The sequence below is a fragment of the Anopheles stephensi genome, chromosome X (assembly GCF_013141755.1).
Source record: "Anopheles stephensi strain Indian chromosome X, UCI_ANSTEP_V1.0, whole genome shotgun sequence".
Taxonomy (NCBI): Eukaryota; Metazoa; Arthropoda; class Insecta; order Diptera; family Culicidae; genus Anopheles; species Anopheles stephensi.
The window spans coordinates 3,273,748-3,294,239 of NC_050201.1; the positions used below are offsets into that span (position 1 = coordinate 3,273,748).

The 20,492-nt window shown below is 48.1% G+C and overlaps 1 protein-coding gene across 8 annotated transcripts in view; it reads left to right on the forward strand.

The window, feature by feature from the left end:
• LOC118504268 overlaps positions 1 to 20,492 on the forward strand; it is a 110,251-nt gene that overhangs the window by 79,671 nt on the left and 10,088 nt on the right. For all 8 annotated transcript variants that reach the window (XM_036038513.1, XM_036038504.1, XM_036038524.1 and 5 more), the window contains 4 exons: positions 4,085 to 4,377; positions 4,446 to 5,121; positions 11,742 to 12,086; positions 18,257 to 18,586. In XM_036038513.1, the coding sequence (XP_035894406.1) occupies positions 4,085 to 4,377; positions 4,446 to 5,121; positions 11,742 to 12,086; positions 18,257 to 18,586 (1,644 nt within the window). The remainder of the gene's footprint in view (positions 1 to 4,084; positions 4,378 to 4,445; positions 5,122 to 11,741; positions 12,087 to 18,256; positions 18,587 to 20,492) is intronic.

Consider the following 20,492-nt stretch of genomic DNA (forward strand, 5'->3'; position numbering starts at 1 on the left):
TTATTGGAAAAATTGTAGTTCTTCAAAGCCCTCAGAAAATTAATTTACAACTCTATTGTGTCTAAGAGGAGCAAGTCTCTAGAACACTGACGCTCAGATAAACAATGTTCCTGAAATTAACTTCTAGTGGCCGAGCAATTGTTGGACAATGTTCAAGAGAATGCAGACAATCCAGAAGTAGATCTGGATTCTGTCACACTTACTAATCTCTGCTCAATAAGCGCTGGAGAAGCAAATGGAATGAAATACTCGTGCTTAGTCGAGTCTCTCTGGATCCTGCTCTCAATCTAGATCAGAGTCCAGAAATTGCTCTGACATCACTAGTTTGTCTCAGAATCTACAGTACTCTGTTAATATCGTGACTCGAAACCATACTGTCTAGAGCAAGAAATATGATGCTCTCTCGCGACGTTGTGTTCCAATTCCAATATCCCTAGCTTTCTGATGGAACGCATCAGCGTCATTACTTCATCTTATCTTGAACCTACCAAGACTCCTTCTCTATTCATGTGGAAGGCCTGCAAAATCTTTAATAAGATGGGTTGTCTGGTGCCATTCTAACGACATTACCTCCTACATGCCTTCATATACATATATAAGATCTTTCTGACAGAGAACTTCTTCAGTTTTGGACAGAGTCCATGTCTCAGAATCATACGTGAGTACCGGAGCAATGAATGTTCTACACCGTCCTTACTTCGTCCCAGCTATTATAAGTGACGAATGATGTCTATGTGCATCAAAGTCCTCAAACTGGATATACTTGATGGATCTTGAGAAGAAAGTCCTGCTGGAGTTAAAAATTCCAGTTAATTTGGAGAGTCTCGGCGATGGCCCTCACTTTATGATGCTGTCAGCAGCACTTTGGTCAATCTGCAAGTCTTCTTCAGGACTCTTGAAGGATCACATAACCTCATGCAACCAGACCATCATCAGAAAAAGTCATAGTAAAACTATTTTAATTTGCCACACCCAGAACAAACCTTTAATCAAACAACTTCGAGACTTAAAAGGGTAGAAAATGTTTCTTGAATGTCACATTTACTCAGTGTTCAAGGAAACAACAAAAAACTCGACACACGATTCGATTGTTTGCGTACCGATTTTTGGCTCCTAGAATCGATTGCCCAGCACTTGTATGCCCGTACAAGTACACATAAAATAACAGGTCAATATTTACAGAGAGCAAAACAAAAACACACACACACACACTTATCCGGCTTGCTGCTGGTCGGAACACTTCACGGACGCCGTATTTCAATCTGAGCAAATATTTATCACCTCATGAAGCGAGCTCCGGACACGTCATCGATCGAGGGTTTTTGCCAGCAGCACGGTCGAGGTGCGCTGTAAACTATGCTGAATTTATTGAAAGCATCCGAATGCAATTGCGTCCCGGCACAAGCCTCCTCCCCGCCTTTCGCACGTCCCTCGCCGCTCGAAACTCTTTCAGCAGAAATCTCTCTCCGATGATTGACATTTAGTACGTAGTAGCGCCGACAGTGCATCTTGAGGATGTGGGCTTCAAGACGCCCAGAAGGAAAACCACGTAGCAGCAGCAGCACAGACACACAAATCAATTTTCAATCGAGCAGCGCCAGCCGGGTATTGGATGCAGTTGATTAAATTCAGCATTCGAGTCTTTGTCTTTTTCCCCGTACCATTGGACGCACCTCGGTACTTTCTGCGCGGGCAGCTGCTATGGTTTGGTGCGATTGGAAAGCCCTGCTCCAAGTGGGAGAAAACAACCGCCGGATGCTTAGAGATGCGAAGAAACGATTGGCTGACATGTTTGTTTTAATGTTCATCCGGCATCAAATGTGTGGCGATGTTGGAAGCGTTCGCTTAACGGATGAGCTCACAGAACAGTTGCGTGCCGTGCAGCGTGATTGTGGAGCAAATATTAAAATAAAATATAAAGAATAGTTTCCGGCCGTCTGTCAATCAATCACATGTAGATCGTTCTCATCGGCGCGCCATCTTATTGCGCTGCCATTACCGTTACGATGTAGATAAAATGGAACACACTTAGACGCTCTTAGATTTGATTCTCTTGGGTAAAAGCAAACCAAAACAAGCCCGTCGAAAAAACTTGTCCTTCCCTCGCTGGTTCAATTCAATCTCGCTTTGAAGCGCGCACTGCATACCTTTAGGCGCGCAGTAAACTCTTAATTCAATTTTTTAAACAACCTAACGCGGCTCGCCCACACACGGACGCACACTTTAAAAAGGAAGCAAGGTGGAAATTGCTTTCACTTCCCGCGTCGCAATGATCAACCCCCCCCCCCCCCCCCCCTTATACCATCGAGAAGGAGAGAAATGTTTTTAAATTGCCTCCCTATCCAAAACAACGCCATGAAAACTTACGCGCGTTTGTCCAGCTTGCCGACGTTGTCCCGTTGACTGATGGCCGGCTAACGTTCCACGGTGTGACGGCGTTGTAGGTGGTTTACCTTTGATTTAGTTGAAAAAATGGCGCCGTACGTCCCGCGCCAGTGTCCCAGGCAGCTGGACCTTGTTGGCGGGCGTCAAACGAGGCACCAGTTTTGACTGTGCGAGTTGCATGATGTTAGGGGCATCCTTTCAACACTCTACGGTACCGCCTAAAGTTATGCAATGCGTTACACGATTGTCACCTGGACCACCACGTTAGTCACGAGCAGCAGCAGCAGCAGAGCAAAGTCCATTACAGCTTCCATTTTGAAACGGGGAAAAAAGAACCTCACAAATGTGAGTGAATCTTACTAAGGCAGGAGGTTCTCCCGAGCACCGTATTGCCACCTTATCACCGAAAAAGCAATCAAAAACAGTTTTTGAAGGACTTGCTTTGGATTCGGCTGGCCGCGAACTGTTGCCTGGCGCTTCTGACGATGAAGCTGTCGATTTAAGCTAATTTCCTGTCCTGTCCAACTTTACAGCGGCAGGTCCCCCTCCGGGTACGTTCTACAACCATTTTGTGCGCTTCTTACCCTCTTCGTAGCAGGACCGATTTTGATTTCCGGAAAGCCACGAGAGCGAAGCGAACAACAAACAAAAAGAAGCAACCTGTCAAAGATGGATCACCGTTACGCACACTGTGCCACAATAAATATCCACCCAAAATAGTCCTCGGTGCTCTTGGGGCGTTCGATAGCCGGGACAGATCGGCAACCGTTTGCCAATAAATGTGAAAAGAAATTCAATTAAAATCTCACGCGAAAATCCATGCCCCGTCCCGAACAGTGTGGTGAAATATCTAACAACGTACCATTGAACTCCCAACACTGGTGATGCTCTTGAAGGGCTGCAGGGTTGCAGATATCCGGAGTTGAAAATAAAATCGGGAGTATTCTTTTTTTTCTTTTGGAGAACAGCAATACTTCACCAAGTGACGGATAGCGGAATGAATCCGCTTAGAGTTGAGGACCTTCAGACTCGGAGTGCCGGGTAGGTCTCCGTTAGATAAATCTAGATTTTCGCTCCGATGTGTGTCGCTGTCGTTCGCTCTCTCCAATAAACTCCACACCCTGGAGCATCTGGAGCATAAAGTTAGTTAGTGCTTAGTGCACTGTAATAAAATTTATTTCGGGACATTTAGCGAGAAATTTTACCATCATTTCGCTGTAGAGCTATTGCGAATCGTTTAGATACCAGGATGCTGCGTTCTATTTATGCTTTCCACGAGTCCGAGCAGCAGGAAGTCTATTTTTTGCAGTGTTTTGTCCCACCGATCGAAACGAATCAATGTCCCGCAACACTGCACACGTCAACGTGTAATTGTGAGTCATGCTCGTAACGCAAAACGCTCGCGGTACGGCGTCATTGCGATACGCAGCGGTTAGCAATACGCATTCACGGACACTTGGTGCTTGTGTCGACGAAGGGGCGTCCGGTCATCTAGACAACGTGCAGTGTGTAATTATGCGAATGGTCAGCGATAAATCCGATATCGACTGGAAGTAAATCGTGCCTCGGCGAACAAAACCACAACCACACACGCGCTCAACGGGGCAACGGAGGTGGAAGCGATGGGAGGATTCATCTGTCAGATATGCAAACCAACAGGCTGACTAATGTGTATGGGTGGTGTATCTTTCGTTTACAGGTGACCAGCTCATCAGCCGAACCGGCGAACCCGAACGGCCATCGGTAGCTGAGAGTTCCGAGTCATCCGCACAACTCACCAACAGTGCAGCAGAACGTATCGAACGGAAACCACCATCTCCGCAGCAGCCAGCAGCAGCAGCAACAACAGTGTCAAGTAATGATCGACCTGAAGAGCGCCCTCTAGTGAGGAATCGGGCGGAGGGACGATCAAAGACAAAGCCAAGCAGTAACGGTGCATCAACAGCAACCGTCTCTTCCTTTCTGACCGATAGCTATAACGCATCCGATAAGGTAGGTGCATCTTAAGAGTCCGACTATTGTACGCCTTCTCTAACCACGCTCGTTGTATTCTCCCACAGGTCCTCCAAAAACTCGTCCAAAGCCTTGGCAGATCGCTAAACACCCGCAAGCGCGATCGTCTCGAGGCAAAGCGGAAAGGTGGTTCCTCCTGGTTACGGCACGTGCCAGGCTGTTGTTCGGGGTCGGGTAAATCTGTCTCACCACCGGCGCGAGACTCGACCATCTCGGAAGCTGACAGCTGCTTGCGCTATCGCAACGAACGCAACCGTCTGCCGAGCGTTACCACCGACACGTTGCTTGATCGAGCAACGCCCATCACCGACCGGAAAGATACGGACGAGGAGGAAGACGAAGACGACGAGGAGGAAGAGGACGCGTACCTTAGAGGAGGCATCTATCGTAGTGTGTACTGCGGCAATGGATCGACGTACGATGACGTGCGGTTCATACTTGATCGGCAGCTGCTGGAATATCCGGAGGTGGAATCGGCAGTAGAGCTTACCTGTTCCTATCCACCAGAACACAACCACACCGGTGACGACGACGACGACCTATACGAAGATAACTACAACGAACACGAACACCCAAGCGAACGAACGTGCGCACTGCAGCGTAGTGCTAGTGAACGAACCGAACGTAACCGGTGCCCACGAACGAATATGGGAGCGAATGTGTCCTCCTCTGCTCGACAGCACGCGAAAGGACTTACCAGTGGACGACGGGCCCAATCAATTGGTGAGTACGATCTGTTACTTACTTCCCATAAGCTTCGTGGTCTTGTCGTTAGCAACGTTCTATCACAACCTAATATCCCAGCCATACTACGACGACATCACTCTATCAGAATGTGTGCCTACCACGCCTGCCAAACCTAAATAGACTCTATCAGGCTAGCTAGGAATAGCTCAACAGAGCCTGGCGAGCTCGTCATTGCAGTGGCTCCTCCATTGGTCTATCACACGTATGGAACAAAGGATCCTTCTGAGCCTCCTCTCGACCGCAACAAAGAAAATTAACTGAAACAAAGATTCGCAAGAGAATCGAGAGACAAATGAGCGTGAATCGTAAGGGAATCGTGAGACAAATGAGAGAAGTCGTACGAAATTCGTGAGAGAAATGAGATAGAAATGAGAGAACAATAGAAGAGAATCAAGTGAAAGAAAGAGAGAATCGAGAGAGAAATAGTGAAATGATTACTTTCCCATTTCTCTCTCATTTCTCTCTCGATTCTCTACGATTCTCTCTCTCTTCTCTATCGATTTTCTCTCGTAAGGTTCTTGAGGTGACTAAGAGATCGATAGACAAGGTCTCACTTATTGCCACAATATCAATCAGAGAGCAGCTTCAAGTACTGCTCTCTGGTGTGCCTCCTGATAGTTAGTCATCTTTCGTATAGCAAAACCCCGTAAGTGAATTCTTGGGCTATTCTTAGAAGTAGTACATTTATGGTTGAGTTAAGTGAATCATATCCGCAAATACTCTGGATTGATTTGTTTTGCTAGCCTTTCACACACGGCTTTTGCTCTGTTACAAGTTCAATTCTGCTATAAATATCCCGATGCACAACAACAGCAACAAGATCCGCGTGTACCCATCGGCGATCAGCGTAATCGCAGCTCGTGTTCTATTATTGTACGATGAGTGAAATTTTTCATCCACAAAGTTTCATCACATTTTATGATAACCTTCCGTGCCGTAATCAACTGCAATGACTCTCGGCACAACAAGAAGGCTACAAACGAAAAAAAAAGGAAGATATCGCCCAAGTCTTCAAGGCTTTTTGTTGGAGAAAATTATACTACGACTTCCAATCTTTTCGCTTCTGTCGTTACGCTCCAAACACGGGTACAAAAAAAAAGAGCCCCAGCTTCCGAGCGAAGCCACATTCAAGCAGCCATAAATGAATAAATAAAATATAGAATTGACCGGGCAGGAAAGCACTTGGCCCATTTCGCTCGGTGCCTGCAGCAGCACCGTAGGACGAGCCGTAGCAGCAGAAAACACGGGTTTCGATGTCTCGTTAATGCAGGCAGACAGATTCACCCGTGCGTCCCCGTTGTTGTGTTTCGGCGCTGCAAGACGTACCGGAACAAAAGAACTCGTCCTCCATCTCCTCCTCCTCCCCCGCTCTCTCTCTCTCTCTTTACATTTTTGCGCTTCGAGTACCAGAAATCCTTACCAATTCGCTGGCAAAACCGTGTGCGGGACTGCGAACCGGAGCTTCCACCGGATACTGAAGCACACCGAAGCGTTCGTGTAATTGAATTTACATTCATTTACGATCATTTACGGAAAAGCCACGCTCGTGAAGAGTAGCGGCAACAGCTCCCACCACTTCGGAAGCCACTAAACCACTATCAGTTGGAGCGGGCCGTTTTTTCTTTTCCTGCCCGAGCTCGATTGCGCTTGCCACAAGTCCCTTGGGGGACTTGAGCGAACGGGAGCTAAAGCGCGAAGTTTTTGAAGCGCTGTCGCAAAAAAAAAGTGACTCGACATATTTCGATTTGCCGTCAATTTTGCTCTGGCCCCGGAAAACACGCCCCATGCTTAATCTTTTGACGCGGGTTTCGCTGTCGGTTCGCCATGTCAGTCGGCCATGTTGGAGTACTTGTTGAATCGTAGTCTCGAGGTCCGAGGGATAGTTGCCAATAGTTTGTCCCCTGTTGGACGAGAATTTTTGACAGCCATTTTCTTTTTCTCCAACTTCATGTGAACATCAGTGGACATGCGTACCTACCAAAGACACAAAACCAACAAACTCAATGAATCGATCAAATATAGATACTTAAGCGAAACGCTTTCCCAGGAAAAACACAGATTCTCAAAATAGCGACCAAATCACCAACACACACACACAGTGACATTCATGGTGTTTCCTGGAACTCGCTTGCCTGTCTCGAGCGCCTGGGACATTCGGCTCGGTGAAGTGAACCGCTGTAAAGACCTAAGTGTTTCGCGGAAAAGCAAAACCCGAATACAGTAACCAAAAAAGAAACACGACACCAAGCTCCAAGAATTGTTGCACATTGGTAGGAAAATACCGTCCCTTTCACTCCCACGCTCTTGGCGTATCATCCCTCGCACACCGCCATATTGAATGGATTAAATGCTAAGGCACTTGACGTTCGTTGCTTTGCTGTTGACAATGGACAATGCGCGGCTAGAGATGGGCACGGTTAAATCCTACCGATGTAAATGAGCCAATGATAAATTAACGAATCAACGAATCGGCTAAGAAAAATCTGCTCGCATTTTCTCGGGGAGGTTAATGCTGTTTTTTTGCCGGATTTAACCACCTCCATCATCCGGGGTACGATGAAACCGTCGTGACAACGACCGGGAGGTGGGTAAAAAAGAGGATTACACCGTTTGGATGTGTTCCGGCGTTTGTTTTTTGTTTTCTTCTCCAATGGTTGTTTTCCCTGCTTTATCACAACCCCTACCCTCCCACCCTTCTTAAGTAACCCACCCTTTTAATCCGATGTTGCCATATTTACTGCAACTGTCGGCCAAGGTTTGCAACCAGCATGAGCAATCGCCCGAACAAAAGCGGGAACCAAACTTTACGTGGAAAGCGCGTGTGTGTGTGTAGCGGGGGGGAAGAGAAGATGAGAGAGAGAGAGAGAAGGAAGAAAAAACCCAAGGATCGGGACAGCAAAGTACATGCTAATCCCACCGGCAGTACACATGGTTCGACCGATGGGCAAATGGTTTTTGTCTCCTCCCAATGGGGTGGAAAACTCCACCGCGGGGATGGATGGAAATGTGAGTGAGTGAAATGGAAACTAACGTACAGCAAAGGAAAAAAAGCAGACAGGAGAAAGGAATTCATTTCACAGGAACCGATTAAAGGTTCCCAGTGAATCTGGGAGTGGGTAGGAAGGGTAGCAGGGTTGTTCAATTTCCGGTTTGACTCTGGAGGGCGCTGGCGCGAGCTTGCTATAAAAATCGGACCAACCCTTTGTCGATGGCTGACTGCGGCGTACGCTAGCCTGTCCTGTTGACCTGCTGTACGGATCGAAACTTTCGAAACGATTTCGTTAATTGGTGCCGGGGTGCCACATCCGGTTTGATCGGTCCGGCGGAGAGCTAATCGAAACTTTCACCATCCATCAAGGTGGTCGTGTGCACCGGAAGCGAGAATCAGGAGAGCTTGTATCGCAATCATATTGCTGTTAAACATGTTGCCTGTGATGCTATAAAAAATTATGGCAAACAACTAGAACCTGCACGGCTTGATATAAAGAACGGATTGCCTACTTTTAGGCGAAGTCTACCTATTACAGCTGCAGATATATGCGAGACTTTCTGACTCTTTCTTTATAGCAAATGCAAAAGCGATTTTCAACACCCGCTGCGGAGCAGAAAAAAACAAACATAGAACTCCAATATCAAGTAAGGAACGCTTTTTGTGTGACCTAAACCTGGAGCTAGAATTGGAGCAGGCCGTCCTCCCTGTAGTGATATCAGAGTCAATTGCAAAACCAAATAATCTTGTTGATCTTCCTACATCCAACATTACATCTCATAGATTGCTCATACATTGCAGCTAGAACCTAGAGTTCCTGATACATAGAACGGATATTGACTTTTGGAGCGAAATCTTCAAACATTGTAGTTAATATTGCAGTGGGAATCTATGCAACAAACCACCTTCACTCAGATCCTTTTTTCCGGCAAAGCTGGTTAGTTCGGATTGCCTGGCTAGCTCAGTCCAGGTTCCAGGGAAACCAAACATTGAACATTAATGTCGCTTTTTTGTGTGGCCTAGACTCTGAGCTAGAATTGGAGGCCGACCGGCCGGCTCGCCTTCCCAGTAAATTCCTACCAAATAAGCTTTATGTTCACCCGAAACCTAGCGTTCCTGATACACGGTTGCAGGTGATATTGCAATCAAAATCTATACTCCAAACCACCTTCACTTGGAGGCTTGTTTATGGCAGATGCGGTTTCTTAGCACCCACTTTAAAGGATCCAGGACAGCAACAAAAAACAAACATTGAACATCAATAACAAGTAATGAACGCCTTTTGGTGTGTGTGTGTGTGTGTGTGTGTGTGTGTGTGTGTGTGTGTGTGTGTGTGTGTGTGTGTGTGTGTGGCCTAGACCTTAAAGGAGAATTGTAGACCGTCCACTCCCGGCAAGGATATTAGAGTCAATTCCCAACCAAACAAAACCTTTTTTTCGTCCCAAAAACGTCCAACACTTCATCTCCGCATCTGAATTGATAACTTCAATTGAACCTTCCGGAGATGCCGGTCTGTCTGTGTGTGCTGCCTTGCTGTTAGGGGGTGGGGGGGGGGGGTTGGCAAAAGTTTTCTCTGGAAAGAAAAATTTCCAATATATTTCATCCGCTCCGGTCAAAACTATTCCACATCGCTTCTTCAACTCCTTCGGCAAGGCGTCTCATAATGCAAAACCTTCGCACCGGGATATTCATCCCAAACACACACACACACGCACACACAATCTTTGGGTCAGTTTTCACGAGATCGATTATGTAAACTGTGTCGGAAAAGTTTGGTCGCTCATAAATAAAATATCCCTGACCAGGAGCGTCCACCCACCGACGGCCCGGCATCGGGATCTGTTCGCCAACAGCGGCACACCGTGGGTGGAACGTCCGAAATTCGCCAAGCCGGAAGGTAAATTTCAATAGCAAATCATCCATGTAAAAGCCGCTCCGCACGTCCCACCTCGCCTTCCCTCATCACCTCCCCTTTATCCTCGCGTGGGAGGAGGTGTCTTTGAATATTTTAATTCAGGGTCTTTCGGTTGTTATTTTTGCTGGCCTGGTCCGTTGGCGGTCCAATCAATGTTATGGCACACGAGGTTTTGAGTTGGGCGAAAGTTTGAGAAAGGGAGCAACAAACAAAAAAAACACACACGATATGCTAAACGAATGTTGCTAGCCTTGCGGAGTTGAGTAGCCGTTCCGGAGACGGATGGGGAAAAGCGTCTGGTGAGCCTGGCTGGCAAATGTGACCTTCGGAAGTGCGGCGTTATAGGGCTATCGAGAACGAGTTTATTAATGCTACCCTGTGCCAGCGAGGTCTTATTAGACATTCCAACAGTCCAGTCACCAGAATCAGTCAGTGAAGGTGGTCCAGGGACATTCGCCCCGTCCCTGGGTGTACAGTTCGGCACGAGCAGGACGCGTTAACGGTTCACCTGCCTAATCTGCCCGATAACCGATCCACGTAACGCACCTGCGTGCTCACCACCGTGAGCATACCGGATAAAGCCGGAAGCAGCATACGAAGCGTACATGCTAGATCTCCACCACGCAGAGAGAAGTGTCCCGGGTGTAGCAACACACAACGCCCGTCTAATACGCCTGCCGGCAAGACGCCTAATGCCGGAAAATCCTGGGGCATCTCGGCCGACATCGGTGGCTGGATGCCTCGGTGAATGAATAATTTAAAAGCACACCTACCCAATTACTGCTACCACCTGGCTCCTCTCCCATCCCCCGCTTCCCAATTCCCGGCGTGTAGACACACACACACATCACGGACCAGGTGTGCTCGGCGCTCGGCGATTCGGGCGAGCCAATTCCCGGGCATCGAATTTCCGAAACCGGCAGGGATTGGGTTCGGTCCCTAATGTACCCACACGGTACACAAATGAGGGTTAACTGAGTGGTGCCCCGCGCCACTCCAACCCCGCTCACCTCACCCCCGACCGGTGTGGCATTAATCTTCCGATCGAGATTGTGCATTGCCTATCCTTTCCAATGGTGAGCTGCGCTCTCTCGGTAAATCTGTTCGCCGCTGACTTCTTCTGCGTTCTGGTTCCGGTTCCGGGTCAACAAGCGATTCCGCTCTCGCAAGCTAATAAAATTTTATGCCCAGCACAGGGGAAATAAGCTCGGCTACTGATACTGCTATGAATATTAACTGGAATTACAGGCATGCCGTTTGCAGACACCCAGCACAGCTCACGGCTCGCGACCCATCCACGAAGCCGTTGCGAAACAATTCTACTACCGATGTTCAATATTGCGCGTCTGCCGGACGTTCGAAACAACGATTATTGGCCCGAACAGGGAGACGATTGAGATGTTTGATCAAGATTGCAAATATTTGTTGATGTCGATGATTGATGCTGGTAATGAGATGAGCGAGGGAGATGGAGCTCATTTTTTGATAATGAAATTCGCGCTGTCAAACAAAGAAACTCCATTCAAAAATTCTTCAGCCACGTCTAGTAATACTGTGAATCTCTGGACCTGAAGCGTACCGCCATTGGTGTAAATCTCATCTGGACTCCATCTCCATTACACGTCGGATATTGATCCTTGAAGTATTCCTACCAGCCACACTAACTTTCCCCCAACATCTCTTCATCCACAGATAATCTTAAGTCAGACACCACACAATATTTCCACCAGTACCACAACAACAACAACGGCGATACGTTCCACCATCAAACGTTTCTGGCCGACAGTGCCGGAAGTAACGCGGATGGAGGTGAGGACGGTCTCGAGAAGCAGCCACCACCGCCAGACCTGGCCTGTCTGCCCGGCACCGGGCAACTACCGCACACCGAACAGCTAGATCTGCAGCAGCAGCAGCAGGATCACGTCATCTACGTTAGCCGCAAGGATCGCAACAAGTTCTGTGGGAGTTTGCCGAACCATCTCGACCTGGATGCGTCCACCATCGATCGGGACTGTGAAGCGATCGTCAAACAGAACGGTAAGTTGGCTGCATCATTCACTTCATCATCCACGGGAGTCATCACTTGTTGGAGGTTCACTCCTCAAGATACGCAATCAATCAGAGAGTTTCTGGAGAGACTTATTGACTTGCAGAGTCGGACGAATCGGAAGGTGGTATCGTCGGGTCTTGTATAAGTGACCTCGTACTAGGAGCTTGAAGTTGGGGACCTAGTATAACCTGGGACTTTGGCCTCATCTAATGTTGGGTAAAGTAGCTTTTTTTAAAGAGGAGAGGGCAACTGCTCACTAACATGTGAGAGGTGTGGCCTCCCGGTGCGACTTCTGTCGAAGAGTGCGGAACTTCCTTTTTGAAATCGAAGAGCGCGCTTTCGAGCTCACTACCCAACACTAGCCTCATCCAAGGCTTCGTGTATTGGAGGCCTGATGTAAGGGACCTAGTTGAAGGGGTTTCATGAGGTCTATCTTCCCGGTCGTAGATGAGGTTTTAGCAGAGACCCCCAACTTCCATTCTGCATAAGCCCTTGATCCTTGATCCTATGCTTGATCCACCATTAGCGATTTGGTGACTTTGGAGCGATTAGGTCATGCCTGCCATTTCTGGCTTACTAGGCTTATTGTTACCGCATTGTAGGATAGTCAGCCCTCACTAGGGGGTCTTGCCGTGTGAAGACCGCCGCCGCTGTCTAATCTACCACCGAGCTTCCTCTACCACCACTGGGCCGAAGATTGGTCTTATACTTGGTGACTTGGTCTTCATCCAGGACATGAGCCTTGGAGTTATAGGGATCATTGGAGACGTTTGAATTCGAGGGTCTGTTTCTGTGTGTAAGACATTTGTGTCTAATTGTGTTACTTGAAGTTTCCACAATTAGGATGAAATCAGCTGTCAAAGCTGAGCTACCACAATATGTATACCGAGCCGAACTGTGAGGACTTGAGGACTCTAATCATTTTGCGACAAACTATTCCTACGCCCGATACCGCCTATCAGCATCCACGCAATTACTTGAGAACATCATACACTAGCCGCGAAAAAGTAAAAAAAAAATCACCCACTTTGCTAACACTTAATAAACATGACGTACTCTAGCTGTCAGCTGCCCAAATCCAATTGGGAGCAATTTGTGCGTTCTCTTCCCCCTTTCTATCGATCACTTTAAAACAAATTATTTACCCGTAATTGAATTGCTTCGTCCGACCTGTCCAACTGACAGCTTGAAAGTTGTCCATCCGAGTGCGCGTGTGTGTTGTCCGTGGCCGCAAAAATCATTCTACCTGCAAAATAGTGTCCCCAAGTTTTTCTTTTTTTGTTTTGTTTCCCCCACTCACTATATGTCCACCGGTATGTTCGGTTCGCACGTCTCAATGGGAATTGACATCGACACAACGACGTGAGTCCCTTCCCATCGGGGCGAGGCTCAACAACAACCAACACCAATGGGAAAAAAAAGACCGAGCACCGAAAACATGCACAGAGGACTGGCGCGCGGACAAGTGTATGTTAATTTTTCGCACTCTCCACAAAAGGCCCAGGTCAGGTCATCCGCAAACCGCATATCCGGGACGGCCAGGACACGCTGGTGTCGGGCGGGCGATACACGAAACCGTCGACGAACATGTCGACAAACATTTTCACATTATAATTAAATTTTATCCTCCCGTATACTTTTTTTTCTAGACCTCCCTCTCCCTCTCTCTTGCTCTCTCTCTCTCTGTATACCGTCATCTTGCGGTACATTTTGGGATACTGGACTGGACCGCTCTTTATCAGCAGCTGTGCCATTTGTTGTCCACCGAAGTTATCGAGAGGTTTGTCTTTTTTTTTGGTTGAGTTGGTCCCGCGTTTTTTTTTCAGGAGTAGTCGGGGAAAGCCTTCAGATATTCGGACTTCCATATCTCCCCTCCCCCTGGAAAACCCACACCGATACAAGCACACTGTAATTGCTCACATAGAACTCGCATCACTCGAATGGATGTGTTAACTTTTTTGTTGTTGTTGCTGTCAAGTTGCGTCCGGAGTTTTCCCCAAAACTCGGCTCGGTGGATAGCTGCTGTTTGGGGTGAAACTTTTACCGACTCGTTAAGCTGTTCATTTTGTTTGCTGTACCTCCAGCACGGCATCCACCAAACAGCGACTACGGTTCGGTCTACCCCTTCGAGAAACAGTCCGGAGCAGCCTAGCCCCGGTGGTACGGCATCAGCACACGCACTGATATATGGAAGCCGGTTGCCGGTTGACAGCGACCGGCAACTTAACACCAATCGTCTAGTGCTCCAGGGCAAAGCGCTCTAAATCGTTTTCCCGTAGGATAGCAAAACCACACCCACGTCCTGTTTGTGTGTGTGTGTGTGTGTGTGAGTGTGTTGCCTTTTTATTTGCCTCCAAACAAGCGATCCCACACAAAACACCCTGGAGTGTCATGTACGTGAGGCACGAGAGGAGGCTCTGGTACCTCAACTCTCGGTCACCCCCCCCCCCTCCCCCCTCCTGGTTGGGAAACCCTTACAGAAAAGCGATTGGACGCTTGGAGTAAAACGCCTATCAGCTGCATCCTCCGATTATCCCTTCTTCCCAGTATGTCCCCACCTGCCAGCTCCAACCTCTGGCTGGCTCTTAATTTATGTACAAAATATGATGCGCAACGCCCTCTTCTCCCGCACCAGAGTTTCCTTTTGAGTAGGACAACAAAAAACATGGCGACGGTGCCGAAACGAAAGCAGAACAAAAAATGGTGGATGCTCCGATTTCCAGTGCACATCAGACAAGCACTCAAACACACAAACGAGGCACCGTCCGCCCAGGTACGGTGCCGAGCCCTCCTCCCGTGTCGGTTCTGCTTTTCATGTGTTCTTAATTTAATAAACTGCTAGAAATAATCACTGCAATAATAACGTCAAACGCAATCTAGGCCGAAACCCCCGGAAAGTCCCGGGGGGATATATCAGATCAGCCGTGCGATAGCACCCGCAGGACTCGCACGGCACTTTTTGTCGGTAGCACGGGGGAGAGTTTGGAGAGTCAGTACTCGGGGGTTTGGTTTTTGTTTTGCTCTGCGCCTCATGCTGTTTGAAGGCAGGTTCTTTTTCGATGTCCTCGTCTGGAAGTCTGAAGTGTATGGGGATGGTAACTTTTGGTGAGGTAGTTATTGTTGTCGTCTATCTCTGTTCCGACTATCCGACTCCGTAGTATCGCTGCTGCCGCTGAAGTTGTCGGAGTTAGGGCAAGAGCGGTGACAGGCGCGCTTTAGCACAATGAAGATGTTGCACCACTGAGGCCTGACTTGCTTTTCGCCGCAAGTCGTCTCCGAAAAGCCTAACCGTAAACCGCAACCTCAGCGCTTTTGCGGGGACGCCCGCCTACTTCCACGCGTTTGGACCGGCCGCGAATCCTAATGAAGCCCGGTCGGGCAACTGAGACAACAAAGTCTCGTTAAACAATCGTGTCCTTGCCCGGCCCGTGCCGTTCCGGGAGTGGTTTCCGCTTCCAATTACGACCAAACCGTCGGTTCCTATCTATCTTCCGAAATGGGTAGCATCCGCCGGCATCGCAGACCACCGTACCCGACGGGTGTACGTCCCGTGTGCAAATATTTACCATCGAGTGTCTATGGCGAATTTCTGACTGGCGCTTTAAGGATTTCTCGACGCTCGAAAGCTCGACGAAACCGAGTGGAGCGAGTGGACCACATTTTGCGTGCTCTACCACGCTAACTACTAACCTGGACCTTATTAATTTGAATATACAGCGGCATAGCACAACACGAAACAAAAAACTCGCTTCCACTACGCGTGGTGTATGCTCAGTGTTGGAATTCTAATTACGCTTCCTGCGTGCTGACTGGCTGGCTGGCTGGCGTTTGACCTCCAGGTGGTCGGTGAATGAACTTCCGGACAGAACGAGACCACGCACGGCGGTCCCGGCACAACGCACCACCGAAGTCATCCTCTGCCAAGACAAATTTATTACACGCTTCATTAAAGGCCAGCTCTCGGATGATCAGCTCGCCGACCGCCGGTCCAAAGTTGTTTCACGGCCCAGTGAAACAACCATTGCAGGAGTCGGCCGGAATCGTCCTCTCGATGGATAGAGAAATTACTGACTTCACGTTGTCCACTTACTTCCTCCTCAGGACCGACCACCCGATGATAGGATAATTGATGCATATTGAATTCGAAATCGATAGTTGTGTCGGCAGGATTTTTATGCTCGAAATCGCCCACCACCAGCGGTAAAAACAATCGAAGGACACCACTCTCACCAAGAAGTATTAGTTAAACGACCGGAATGGTAATTATAATTATAGGGGTTGTCTAATTATAATAGCCACCCCCATTTGACATTATCACGCCATCGGAAACAAGCACCGAACCCCAAACGGCCGAAGCCGTTCGCCATTACTTCGGATCGATGGCCGCTGGATGGTTTCTGTTGTTGAGGGCTTTTTTTGTCTCTCTCTCCCTCCAAGAGTTTTTCTCCCCCGTTTTGGTCTAGTCTAGCTGCTAGGATAGGAATACTGGCGAATGCTCCCTGGGATAAGGGTCTCCTGTTTATGTTTACCTCGGGTTCTTCCTTTGCTACACTAATCTTTCCGAAATTATTGTTGTTGTTTGTTATCACCTCATTTACTGGAGGTTCCGTCTTCACCTTCGCCAATACTCCCCCATTTTGTCTAGATGTCAGAAACCTGGTGCTGGAAGTGAACCCCAGTCCCGGGATATAAAACATCCCAAAAGGTTAAAATATGAACTCTCGATGCCAATTTAACCAGTTAACAACTGTTTTTTTTACGAAAAACCACGCGACTGCGGGGTTGTTCCGTCTCATCACCTTCCAAAACAGAGGGCCCATGTATTATTGTTTCTTATTTTCTCATGTCCGGTTCGGTTACCTTTTCACTCTCTCTCTCTCTCTCTCTCTCTCTCTCTCTCTCTCTATTGCTATTTTAATAGCGAGGAATGGAGTTAAAAGCACGGACCTCAAAACATCCCCAACTCAAAAGCGGGTCCACCAAAAAAAACCCCATTAGACCAACTGACTGACCGTGCTCAAACGCAACGGTCGGAGAAATGGAGCAAATACCTGCGCGCCATGTTTCTTTGGGTTATCAAACGTGTTGTTTTACGGGGCTGACCCAAGAAGTAGGGGCGATGAGGAGTTGAGCAAAGGGAAATAAAAGGTGGAGACAGCTGTGTGTTACTTCGGGGGAGAATCCTTGATCCTTGCCACCCATACATTCCCCGTGCCATCACGAACAGTCCTCGCAACCTATTAGAAGGATCAGTTTTAGTTTGTTTAGGTAAGGTGTGTTCCTCGGTCTGGGTTTTTTGATCGCTTTAGAGACAGAGAGAGAGAGAGACGAGGTAAGACAGGTGAAAAAGTTACCGTTTAGCAATATAAACCCATGACGAAGGATATCCTGCCAGCTGGGCAATGCGGTCTGTGGACGTCCGGTTTTCGTTTCGATTATCTCAACACCGGTTGTGGTGAGCGGGCCAGAGGAGTCCATCGCCGGTTCTTTTTTTATTGACCGGCGAACCAGTTGTTTGCCACTCTTTTTCCTTCTGCTCCGGTAAGAAATTCAACTCCGAAAGATGTTAAATGATGTTGATGTGTTTTAAGATCTGTTTCGCCGCTTCAGGAAGTCTATAAAATGGACGATCTTCATTTATGGACCCCCGCAAACAGATCTCAACTGTCAAATTAAACATCAGCACAGTTGACGTTTTAACCGACAGATGGCGCACGCAAAAGTCTCTAAACCTTGTCTGCATCAAATTATCTTTAACCATTGTTTATCTCTCACTCCTGGTGCTCCTGCTCAGATGAGAAATACAAGAAATTCCTGATGATATATTATCGTGCAGAGATGTTATTTGAGATGTATATCGATCACAACTGCAAAAAGTTTTTTAAATGGATGATCTTATATATAGGCCACAGTTGACGTTTTGACAGACAGATGGCGTCCTATGGAGCAACTGTCATTCAAATATCTCTACACCTCGTCCACTTCGAGATGGCATTGAAATTGTATATCTCTCACTAACTTTACGCTGTCACATACACTACCGAAATGGATCCTGACGGTGAGAATATTAAACTGCCGGAACAATTTACAGTGCAAAACTATTTACCTAACAAACTTACAATGTCTTTCAATATCCCTCCCCTCTCTCTCTTTCCAGAGTTTCTACAGGCGAATCTGAAAAACGTACAACAGCACCAGCAGCAGCAAACTCTACCACGAACCGGCGTTTGCAGTCAACCGGGCGGAGTAAATCCATCCAATCCTCCAACCGGCGTGCCACACGCGCAACAGCTGACATTCGGCGGAACCGTCCCGGATCATCCGCCGGTCGGCACCCAACATTTGCCTCCGCAGCTACCAGCAACATATCAGCACCATCACGGATCACCACTGCTGTGCACGAATCCATCGGCGAAAGGATCCGCAACGACCACCGTTGGAGCTGTTGGTGGCGATGGTGTAGGAAGCAGTACATTCCGTTCGTCAGGTACGCACCTCCAAAGAAGAATGTTACCATAGGGCATAGGTATTTTTCCTGGAGAAAATATTTCTCTCCGCTCGATGGTCGGCAGTGTTGCAGCGTAATGCGTCTCGCGAAATTGTGTCTCGGGCTGCCTGGACCACTGTGCAGCAGTATTGATTTATTCTTCCCGCACAGCAAATAAGGGAACGAGGAACAGTGGAAGCAAATCTCTGCACCCAAACCAGTCGATACGTCAGAGCTGGTCCCTTACCTTTGGGGGCGCCACCTACTCTGAAGCTCGTCGGCATCAGCAGCAGTGTGTCCTTAATTAACACTGTACCATTTTCTTCCTAATTAAGTCAGTGCTCGGCTTGCTGTCCCACGACGTCGGTGTAGCATCCTCCCTACGGGCACAACACTCGTCCACTCGCTCCAACCGCCCAAAGTGCAGCAACATTCTCCTGGTCCTGGCCACCAAGGCCTCTTTCAGCTTGACCATCCCAGCTTGCGCGATAATTGATTTTGATTTTACTAATTGGCAAACGGCAAACGGGGACTTGCCGTGTTTCTTTTTAGTTCGCTTTTTTGTGTGCCCTAAAGTACTACTGTCAATAGTACGTACTACTTCACGCTCAGCACTTCATTTGAGTGACTTCATTGTCGCGTGAAGTAGTGCCATATTGCAGCAGCTAGTGCTGGGTGCTGGCGGCCGAAGCAGCCGGCCAAGTTGCGGAGAATCGTCATGCACAATCCCACTTCCGTTCAAGGAAAAAAAAAATGGCTACACAACAGTGTCCCCGCTTTAAGTACCCGGACACGCAATACCGAGATGAGAAAGCATTGGAAAGCCTCGGTGAATGTAAAATTGACCGTGCGCTCTTACAGCTTACCAGTGGAAATCGATGGGAAATTGAAATCAACATAACGAGCAGCTTACCGGAATGGGTTTATAAGCTGGTCGGTGCATATGCATCATTGATCCGTCGCCAGCATACGAAACATTTTCTCGGCAAAATCGCTTCTTTCTTCAGCTCCTGCAACGACATCAGCAACAGCTGCAACCAGGATGTGCGTCCACCGGAACCTGATGTATGTGGTGGGAGAGCGAGTGAGATGTCTCCTTTTCTTCCTGTCGATATCCTCCTTTTGCAACCCATTCAACGACACGCAGTACGGTTCCCTGCTGGGAGAAAAATTGGAAATAGATTTGCCACCCGCAACAACGGGCCCGAGCGCCACGCCAAACGGAAGCTCCTGCGAACATTTACCGTCGACAAACAGCCGTCAGTAAAGCTTGCTGTTACGCGTAAATGTGGCAGGGGTTTTAGATGCAGTCTAGGACAGCCAAGCGCTAGTTATTTGTACCATCTCCCAGTCAGTCTTCGACAATTTGTCGTGCGGGAATTTCTGGTCCAGCACACTTGGTTGCAATGTGTAGAGAGAGACACACACCGCAGGAGGGTAAATAGTGCTTTAAGCAGACAGACAGCTGGTGGATATGTGGATCAGCTTTCTTAGTTTTGTTACATCCAAACCCAGTGGCTACTCTTCCGGTGAGCCTGGAACCTATTAGACTGATACTTAAAATGGCGGTCGTCAGGAATTAGGACTTAAAGAATCGTTACATTTACTGAGTTGTGCGTCGCAATTTAACTACTCCCGATGCCCGCCATCCACCAGGAATGTCATTATCTGGGCTACCAAGTACCAAAAAACATGTTACAACCATCGGCAGCAAGGCGTCGCGGCGAGATATATAATTCCGGCCAAGTATCGAAAGGACACTATAAATTTAACGTCAGACGAGTCGGCCATTAAATCCAGCACCGGTTGCGAGCGTTGCCCAAGATATGTGTATTGTACGGTTGGTACGAAAAGTTTTTCCACCCTTGCCTGGTGTCGTTTCCTGGCGTCCCTTCTAGTGGCGGGA